Genomic DNA, 10,895 nt, shown 5'->3' with positions numbered 1-10,895 from the left:
TTATTTCCCTTCTCTGTAATCCTGGTCTGTAATGGGTACATGTCGTCGCCGGCGACGACGGCCAAATCTCCAAACTTTCAAAGTCAGCATCTTGCTTGCAGCTTTGCTGTTGAAAAACCTTTTGTGCAGTCAGTTTCTGTGTTGTAGCAGAAACAGGGAAGAACCGTCGCGATGAAGATGAGGTATTTCGCATAGCTCTGCTCTGGCCAAGTCGAGGCCAAAACACAATTTTGGCGACATTCCACATCTCCTTGTTCCTAGCCCATGCATAAGTCGCTGCTGTTGCTAATAGTCAGGCCGTCAGGGGAGCAGAGTGACAATGGGAAAGAGCTTAGAGATGGATGTGCCTTCTGCGCAGGACAAAAAGTGACCCACGAAGTGCAACGAACAAACAATCAAAGAATTAACTCTGCTTTTTCTGTCTTAAAAGTATGAAAAATGCTTTGCTTCTACCAGCGGATTGCACGCGTGTCCTGGGGGAGCGGTCTTTCTTTCTTTCGATCAACGTGACTGTTGCTCGCTGCTCAATGTCCACTATGATGAGTTTTCAGAGCGAAGTCTCCATTGCAGCAAAAACTGTAACAAGATCTCTGTTTCAGAATAATTAAATTTGCAATGAGACCTTTGTTGCAGAAAAACAAAACTGCAACAAGACCTCTATTGAAAAAAAGTGAAACAAGAACTCTGTTGCAAAAGAAATATCTTGCAAAAATTTCTGCAACATGAGTCATGTTGCGTAACAGCACCCTAAATGTATTCCCAGAACAGTGCTTTCCAAAGTCTCCAACAATTCAGTTTTTTGAAAAGTTAAAAACATACAACTTGAATTAATTTCAACTTTCAACAGCATGGTCTGAATTTGCAGGGACTCTCAGCCCTGTCAAACACTTCTCGAGAAACAGAACATAGCACAGGCAGGCAAAATACTAGCACCTCCTTTACGGCTGCCTTGCCTTGGTCAGTGATCATTGTAGTGCGATTACAAAACCAGGATTCAGACGGCAACCCGTGGTGCACCGCAACTTCACAATGTACAGGTCGCATCCAGTACACTAACCTCCCTAGGAAAAATGCTATTGTACATTACACCTGAGCAACTGGAACAACAGCTTATCACCACCACCGCAAGCACCATAGCTCGGCTTATATCATCTTTATGCTAGAGATTAGCCAAAGGCATTCTGCTCTCGGTTTTGTGCACGCTGCTTCTCCAGGCATTGTTCTTGGCGAGCGGCGGAATCAAAGCATCTTCCAATTGTCATGTTGGACCTGGAATTCGGAAGAATGGATGATCTAGAGCTTCTTGGGCAGTAAGGCGCTCTGAAGGCTCAAACCTTAAAAGACCATATAGCAAGTCTGCCAGCGATGCCTTTGAATGGTCAGCATTTCTCGCGACCAAGTCCTGAAGTTGAAGATATACAGTTATTTCCATATTGTAGGTTACATTCCCCCACTCTCTCAGTCGTGAATTAAAGTAATACTTCAACAAGCAAGCAGCACAGCACCTAAATATTCTGGATTAATTACAACTAAAAATATAATTACCAACGGACTGGATAACTGGAACTTATTTACTTTTTGTATTTGCACTCCAACGAGCCCAAGAAAAACTGTGTTAGAATTAATTACAAGTATGCACTACCATACAGTCTCAAATCAGTGGAAGAACCAAAGAAGACTTATCTATACATGTGCAGTTACTTATGTAAGAGCATCTCCAACGGCCGCACAAAAATTTCACGCCCAATAAACGTTATAGCGCGCCACTGTAGCACTTTTAATGCGCCGGTACCAACTTTGCTTTGGCAGGCGCCCAAAAACGCACGCCCAAAAAGCAGACAGTGCAAATTGTGAAGCACGCGCAATCCGGCGCCCAAAATATGCTGCGCGCGATAGCGTTTTTCAGCGCGCGCCCAAAAACTTTTAGTGCTACAGCTTCTGTTGGAGCTGCCCGGCGCCCAAAAAAATAAACTTTTAGTGTGCGGAGCTCTTTTTGAGCGCCTGTTGGAGATGCTCTAAGGCCCTGTTTGTTTGGGCTTATACTTCAGATTTTGCAGCTTTTCCACTTTGGCTTAAAAAATGCACAAGTTCTTTGAAAATTGGTAAAAAAGGATGACCAAATAAAACTAAAAAGGAATAATCAGGGGAATCAAAACCTTTAGCCGGTGTAGTTTTCTGACTGCTCTGATGCTTTCTCTTGTAACAGCACCTTCAGGCCAATTTAGACGTGTCCCTCGCCTAAAATATTTCTGAGCTGATGAACTGCATATTCCAAGGAATACAATGACATCTGAGTATAAATTAAATGCAAGAATAAACAGAGAATTGGATGCAGTACTCAATAGCATATTATTAACTTAAGTGTTGCTATTTAAGCTTACATAATGATGTATATTCTTCAATATTTTTTAAAGAAAGTGGCATTAGCAGAAACAACATAAAAAAAAATACTCCCTCCATTCCATATTCTAATGCGTATAGTTTTTTAGGCTGGATTCCGAAATGTAGTGCGCCTAAGCTGCTTTGGACCACAATAGCCCTCGCCTGGTTCACGGAGTGCAGCAGCAGGCAGCCATGTGCTGTGGCAGAGTGAGCAGACGGAGGGGTAATTCTTGTCCAAATAAGAGTGCCAGGTCACGTCTTGGTATAAGCGCTACGCACAATGGCGCACTACAAAGAGGAATAGAGGGAGTATATGTTTGGGAGGGCATCCCCACATGTTAATATGTTCTGGAGAAACATCCCAGCAGATGCTTGCCAAATTTACCTTTACGAGCAACATCTATAAATCAGTAACAGAAGAGATGCAACCCCAAACTACTTCTGAGTAGCAAACCAGTGAAAAACTATAAACTGTAGAATTTAGGGAACCACAGCCAAAAAAAATGTGACTGCACGTAAAAATAAAAGAAATATTTCTTTGCAGGTAGGACGTGCCAGAGTTCTTCAAAACATTTGATGCAGAAGAATTAGTGCAAAGGAGAAAGATATATATATATATATATATTCGTCACCCTCCTCTATTTTAATAGCAATGCACCGTAATTTTACATTCCGTAAATTTTGTCTTATTTTATACGTAAAAATAGATCGTAAGAAAATATATAGTCGCCGTAAAAAATATTTTATGTTACGTAAAATTACAAACATAAAACATAGTGTAAAATATACATAAAATGCATTTTTTTCTGATCTTATCACCTATATTTTTGTATTCTTATGCCAAATTTTATGTAGTAAATCAATATGAATGTAACTATTTGTATTTCAAACGTAATTTATTTATGATACGATCGTAAAATTACCTTGGGTGAAGAATAACTTATTCTGCACCCTGGGTGATGAATAGTACACTATTCATCACCCAGGGTGCAGAATAAGTTATTCTTCACCCGAGGTAATCTTACGATCATTTCATAATTAAATTACGTTTCGAATTCAAATAGTTACATTCCTATTGATTCACTACGTAAAATTTGACATAAGAAAATAAAAATATAGGTCATAAGACAAGAAAATTTGCAGTTTATGTGTATTTTATACTATGTTTTTACGTTTGCAATTTTACATAACATAAAATATTTTTTACGGCGATTATATATTTTCTTACGGTCCTTTTTTGCGTCGAAAATAAGACAAAACTTACGGAACGTAAAATTACGGTGTATTAATGGTAAAATAGAGGGGGGGTGAAGAATAACTATTCATCGCCCAGGGTGACGAATAGCGCGACCCTATATATATATATATATATATAGCCAAAGGTTATCCCAGCATCAAAAGTTCCCACGTGTTGTGGGGGCCTGGGAAAGGGAATTATAAGGTTCTTAGGCAGCATTTCCCTTTGGTTTTTCATAAGAATACTGACTCAAACCCTGGACTTCCAGGATACAAGTGGAGATACTGCCATTCTCATGAGAAACAAGCCCAATAAAAAGGGTTTGGTTCTAAAAGTAATCCTGGACCTCCAGGACACATGGAGATAATTTGTTTGTTAATGATAGCTCAACGAGAAATTAAAAAATGATAATCAAATTAACGGTATAAATACGAACCTAGCCTTCCGTATCATGTGCTCTGGTACGGGTCCCAAAACCCTCTCCATCATTGCTAGGTGTTCCAGGTTCTCATGTGTCTGAAATAATGCCTCCCCCTATAAATGTTTAGGGTTAGGACCATATATCAAGGTAAAAGAGGAAAGACAGGCATCATAAGCAATCTAACCGAGCATAGCTCAACGAGGATGCAACCAACACTCCAAATATCACATGGCAAACTCCAGCCTAAGCCTGCCAAAGGAATATTCAGTAACATCAGAACTCGCGATTCCCCTCTGGGAGTAGAAACATTAGCAACTACTACAGCAGTTGGTCTAACCACAAGGAAAAAGGAGAAAAGATGAGTTCTTATTCAACAAAGAAAGAACAGAGTTCAGCACAGTAAAATAAGAGGATCATTGTGCAGGTTTCAGCTTGACATATATAAAAGGCACTGTACAATTTAGACCAATAAATACCCAACTGTATAACTATTCATGCAAGACTAGTCTCGTTAGGGCCAGAACCATCAAATATAGAGCTGAATATATTTTTAGACAGACCACTTTGCAAGGACGAAGATGTGCCATACTATCTGTTCAGCTAGTACATCAATCCTTCAATGTAATGCAATCTTCAGGGCATAATTACTGAGCATGTCCAAACTAGACTGTAACAAACCAACAGTACTAATCTATATCATAAAACCCAGTAAATATACCCCTCTTAAAAACACCCTTTTCCATCGTCAGAAGTGGATGGCCATCTATAAGATCTTACCAAGCAAAAGTACAAAAACACCTAGGAAAGAAACAATCGAGCAAAATAAAACACTGTCATATGCCCCAAAATCTTGGCATATGATATGCACAGTTGCCATTCTATATAACCAACCAGTAGTTAAAAGTTAAAAGATCAATCATTGGATGTCTGTAGAACTGTCATTTTATCTTCCATCATTGTGCTAAACCGACCCTGCAGTCCAGCAGCTGCCAGTGCATGCAAAAAAGCAAATTGACTACTAGCTGCATATACTAACTTACTGATTAAAGAAGCTGCGATCCAACCTGGCTACTACAGTACTACTCCCTAGCTAAGTAAATAACACAAGGATTACATCTAACATAACCAACACTATTCTGGAAATGGCAAAGCAGTTTCTATTCTAAATAAGTTTTGTTATGTATAGATAAACAAGAGTATCAACTGGCATGTATCATACTTGGATTCCTAGGATTATAAACAACATTTGTTTTTTCCTTTACAAGCATATAATTAAAAACACATAAACATACACCTCAAACAAGATGAAACATAAGAAAACCTGAAGAACAACCAATTTACCTAAGATTATTTCAGGTGCCCTGTAATGCCTCGTAGAAACAATCGAGTTATGTTCCTGATTATCAAAGGCAGTACTACCAAAATCTATCAGCTTTATGGCACTGGACTTTGGCAAGCACTTGAAGTGTATCTCATCTTGTGAATTCTTCTGTACAACCCCAAGTGATCATTCAAGATAACTGCTAATACCGTATGCCTAATTTCAAAATAGCAGATGCTCACCACAAAATTGGTCGAGATTAGGTACCTTGGAACTTGGAACCTTTATATATTCGGAAGATACAAGGAGTATGTTTTCTGGCTTCAGATCAGTGTGAATAAGGCGTAATTCATGCATATCTATTTTAGAAGAAAGGAAAAGATGGTCAAGCATGCCACTTGAAAGCAAGGGAAAAATGAATCTGCAACTGCCAAACTTGTTAAGAACGGATATGCAGAATCAAGCAATCACACACATGCTACAGATTCCAACAGTTGTCGTCCAAACTCCCGCACAAGTTCCACAGGGAAAGGTTGGTATCTATTTCTCTTTAGAAAATCATACAAGCTTGGCCCAAGCTTCTCAAATACCTGACAAAACCATTGATATCCATTGAATAAAGTTATCTTTATTTTGTTTCCATACCAGGGAACCTTCATGAGGAAAGAGCGAAGAAAAGCAACTGTTTTATAAGCATGCAAATCTTATTACGACTACATTATCATGTTATGTACCAGCATGAGCATCTCACTTTGCACGAGTAAGAGGTACTGAGAGGGCTAGTAAAATTAACTGTTAACAAACAAGGCATATAAACAGGAATTCAATGCGCTATAGGAGATGGAAGTGAATGTAATAACTGACACTTGGAATCAACATGTAGAACTTGCATAACTGAACAGAAGAAAATCAAACTTACAATGCATATATGGTTGCGATAGTCAAACCATCTTTGAATTTGGACACAGCTGGCCATTAAAGAACATTCATCAAGTAAGAAATAGCTAAGAGTAAGGTTATAGAGATTATGTTTGTTGGGACACTAACAGGGATCTGTATCTCTCATTTTCTGCAAGGCGATTGAGCACATCGATCTCAATCATTGCAGCATCCCGGTACTTCCGGATGCTTCGGACAACTTTTATTGCAACATATTCACGTGTTTCACGGTCCCAGCATTCCAAAACTCGGCCAAAAGTACCTATGAAAATCCAACTCGTGTCGCTCTACATTAGAGTAATAGCAAAAAAAATGAGAACTACAATAGAAACCATAATGAAGGAAACCCGAACCTTCACCCATTTTGCTCAAGATTTTATCTGCATCGCAAAAAAGGAGATTGTCAATAAACAATAATACATCACCAAGGTGTTCCCAGTTTCAACTTAGACCTATTGTCAAAAGGAGCACGTGTACCAATCGAGTTTGTATGCTAATATAAACATAACATTTGAAAATTTAAAGGGGAACTTTGCTTCATCATCCCCTTGAGCTCAAAGCAGAATTAAAAAGTTCTATACAACAAGATAAAACAATCCAATCATTCATGCACGTTGTGGAGGTGAACCTTATCCATTTAAAAAACAACAAGTAGGACAAGTAATTGCCAGTGCCTACCACCAGTAGTTACAAATTATGTATACATAAACAAGTCTTTATCCATCTTTTTTTTCTAAACTATGTGCACATTGGCAAGCCTTTGTCCACCATGTTTCTCAAAATCAACATAAATAAGTATTTATATGCGTGCACAATAGCTCTAGGAGATAACAACAGGCCTAAGACGCGGGTGCTTACACCGACGGGTCAAGTTCTCGCCGAGATCAAACACGTAATGGCCGTCGCGGTCGTCATCCCGCCAAGGCGGCGACGCGCCACCCCTTGCTACCTGCAGCACCGGCGGCAGGGCCAAATCCAAGTTAGTGATAACCCGAACGCCCGAGCCCTAATCGAAGGCATAATAATCAAAGTATAGGATCATTACCACCTCCCGCTCCGGCGGCGGGTCGCCGGTGCTGTCCAACTCTTGACGCGTGCGCTTCCGCGACCTCGACGACTCCATGGATTCCGATTCGATTGGGAGGAGAGAAACGGGGGAGAGAGAGAGAGAGAGAGAGAGAAAGAGAGAGAGAGAGAGAGAGAGAGAGACGGAGAAACCCTAGGGCGAGGCCGTGCGGGTGGGATGCGTGGCGGGCTGAGGCCCAACAGCGAGTGGAGTACGGGATAGATTGCCTGGTGGGCAGGACTGGGCTAAGTTTGTGATTTATACTGTCTCAAAAGTTTCTCAAAAAAAATTATACTGTCTCAAAAAAAAACTCAGTTTCTTTTACAGTTTACAGTCATGTTTATAATGGCAAAAGATTGGATTGGATGAATTTAGACCTACAAGGGGCATCCGATCGGAAGATTCTGATCAAATCAATGGCACCATCTATCTTGATTTATTCAATGACATGTTTTAAACTTGGTAAAGATTTGTGTGAGAACTTCAAATTCATGATAAAGAAATTATGATGGGGAGCAAGGAAGGCAAACAAATAGCGTGTTGGGTGTCCTAGGAGGTGATAACACGACATAAAATTCAAGTGAGATCTTGGTTTCCATGATCTTGAACTATTTAATCTAGCTTTTTTGGCAAGGCAGGCATAAATGTTTTGCAAGATCATGACTCCTTAGGCTAGAAACTTAAAAGCAGTGTATTATCCAAACTCCAACATTTTGGAGGCAGCTCCTGGGTCACGACCTTCCTAGATTTAGAGAGGGTTGTTGAGAAACAAGATGTGGTTGTTCAGGATTTGATATGAAAGATATGAGATGGGGCATTTATATAAATTCGGCAATATACTTGGTCACAAAGGGAAGAATTTATGAAGCATATCGTTCCCATGCCGGCTAATGTGCCAGATATGGTGAAAGAATATTTTTTATGAAAATTTTGCAAGTTTAAAGGGGCCTGTTCAAGCAAGAATTTTTCAGTGGAGGGGTCTGATGTACTATGTATTCCCCTCTGCACTAGATGAATCCCAGACTTTTGGGCATGGAGCTTAGAACGCTCGTGGTAATTCACGATACGCTTACCATATCTCACGTCCCCCACGCCACTATGAGATGCCGGTCAAGCAGGCAACTCAACTGCGCGAGCAGGCCAAGGACAGGTGCCAACCATCCTTCACCAAGTACGATGAAGTTGTTGGTATAAACGATGCGCGGAGCACAATCGATGCTCTCCAAACGATGCGCGGAAATATGCCCTAGAGGCAATAATAAAGTTGTTATTTATATTTCCTTATATCATGATAAATGTTTATTATTCATGCTAGAATTGTATTAACCAGAAACTTAGTACATGTGTGAATACATAGACAAACAGAGTGTCCCTAGTATGCCTCTACTTGACTAGCTCGTTAATCAAAGATGATTAAGTTTTCTGACCATAGACATGTGTTGTCATTTGATGAACAGGGTCACACCATTAGAGAATGATGTGATGGACAAGACCCATCCGTTAGCTTAGCATAATTATCGTTTAGTTTTATTGATATTGCTTTCTTCATGACTTATACATGTTCCTCTGACTATGAGATTACGCAACTCTCGAATACCGGAGGAACACCTTGTGTGCTATCAAACGTCACAACGTAACTAGGTGATTATAAAGATGCTCTACAGGTGTCTCCGATGGTGTTTGTTGAGTTGGCATAGATCGAGATTAGGATTTGTCACTCCGTGTATCGGAGAGGTATCTCTGGGCCCTCTCGGTAATGCTCATCACTATAAGCCTTGCAAGCAATGTGACTAATGAGTTAGTTGTGGGATGATACATTGCGGAACGAGTAAAGAGACTTGCCGGTAACGAGATTGAACTAGGTATGATGATATGGACGATCGAATCTCAGGCAAGTAATATGCCGATGACAAAGGGAACAACGTATGTTATGCGGTTTGACCGATAAAGATCTTCGTAGAATATGTAGAAGCCAATATGAGCATCCAGGTTCCGCTATTGGTTATTGACCAGAGATGTGTCTCGGTCATGTCTACATAGTTCTCGAATCCGTAGGGTCCGCACGCTTAACGTTCGATGGCGATTTATATTATGAGTTATGTGATTTGATGACCGAAGATTGTTCGCAGTCCCGGATGAGATCACGGACATGATGAGGAGTCTCGAAATGGTCGAGAGGTAAAGATTCATATATTGGAAGGTTGCATTCGGACACCAGAATGGTTTCGGGAAGTTTCGGATAAGTTTTGGAGTACCGGGGGTTATCGGACCCCCCTCCCAGGGGAAGTTAATGGGCCAACATGGGCCTTAGTGGAGAAGAGAGAGGGCCGGCCAGGAGGTGGCGCCCCCCTCCTTGCCAATCCGAATTGGACAAGGGGTGGGGGCGGCGCCCCCCTTTCCCTCTCCTGCTCCTTCTCTCTCTTCCCCCTTTGCTACTCCGGAAAAGGAAAAAGGAAAGGGAATCCTACTAGGACTAGGGAGTCCTAGTAGGACTCCCCACACCTGGCGCGCCTCCTCCCTGGCTGCCGGCCTCCCCCCTCCTTTATATACGTGGGAGGAGGGCACCCCAAAGACACACCAAGTCTTCTCTTAGCCGTGTGCGGTGCCCCCCTCCACAGTTACACACCTCGGTCATATCGTCGTAGTGCTTAGGTGAAGCCATGCGCCAGTAACTTCATCATCATCGTCAGCGCACCATCATGCTGGCGGAACTTGAAAGTGCAACTATCCCTGGGTGGTTTTGGTAATTCCTAACAACATATAGCTCATTGAACTAATGCTATTTTAAGATGGTCGTTTCAGAAAGTTCAATGATTGGCATGACATGGATTAGAAATGTGGACCCCTCAAGATGCTAAGGACACAGATTGGCTCAAGCTTAAGACTCTACATTTTCATTTTAGTGATCCAAGATCACATTGAGTCCATAGGAAAAGCCAATACTATTAAAAGGGGATGAGGTGTTGCTTAATGGCTTGCTTGCTCAAAATGCTTAGTGATATGCTCCAAAAGCCCTCAACCACTTTCTCATATCCACATATGTCCCAAACCAAAAGCCAAACTTGGCCCCACCGAAATTATTTATCTGGCGCCACCGAGTTCACTTGACATAGCCACTGCCAGAAACTCTAGTCACTTTGGTCTCACCGATAGGGATATCGGTCTCACCGAAATGGGATTGCAAACTCTCTGTTTCCCTTCATAACGTTTCGGTCCAACCGAGATGAGCGATCGGTCCCACCAAGTTCGCAATGCAAACTCTCTTTTTCCCTTTCGTAACGTTTCAATCTCACCGAAATGAGCGATTCGGTCCCACCGAGTTTGCCTTACCAACTCTCTGTTTGCCTATTACAGAAATCGGTCCTACCGAGTTTATGTGATCGGTCTCACCGAGATTACATTATGCCCTAACCCTAATGAAATCAGTCTCACCAAGTTGACATGTCGGTCCCACCAAAAAGCCTAACGTTCACATTTTGAACTTAATCGGTCTGACTGAGTTTTATGATTCGATCCCATCAAGTTTGGT

The 10,895-nt window shown here is 41.2% G+C and overlaps 1 protein-coding gene across 1 annotated transcript; it reads right to left on the bottom strand.

Annotated features, from left to right (window-relative positions):
- Positions 1-854: 854 nt before the first annotated feature.
- On the bottom strand, positions 855-7,593 carry AME3 (Protein kinase superfamily protein). Its single transcript, XM_048707662.2, has 12 exons — positions 7,346-7,593; positions 7,159-7,249; positions 6,654-6,680; positions 6,409-6,562; positions 6,281-6,329; positions 5,837-5,951; positions 5,629-5,720; positions 5,382-5,529; positions 4,225-4,289; positions 4,056-4,153; positions 2,157-2,262; positions 855-1,402 (listed from the first exon to the last, which is right to left on the bottom strand). Exons 1-12 carry the CDS (start codon positions 7,421-7,423, stop codon positions 1,259-1,261), a joined length of 1,167 nt encoding a protein of 388 aa, XP_048563619.1. The 5' UTR covers positions 7,424-7,593; the 3' UTR covers positions 855-1,258.
- Positions 7,594-10,895: the final 3,302 nt, after the last annotated feature.

The sequence above is a fragment of the Triticum urartu genome, chromosome 3A (assembly GCF_056163025.1).
Source record: "Triticum urartu cultivar PI428250 chromosome 3A, HENAU_Tu73, whole genome shotgun sequence".
Classification (NCBI taxonomy): Eukaryota; Viridiplantae; Streptophyta; class Magnoliopsida; order Poales; family Poaceae; genus Triticum; species Triticum urartu.
This window is presented reverse-complemented; position numbering and strand designations above follow the sequence as displayed.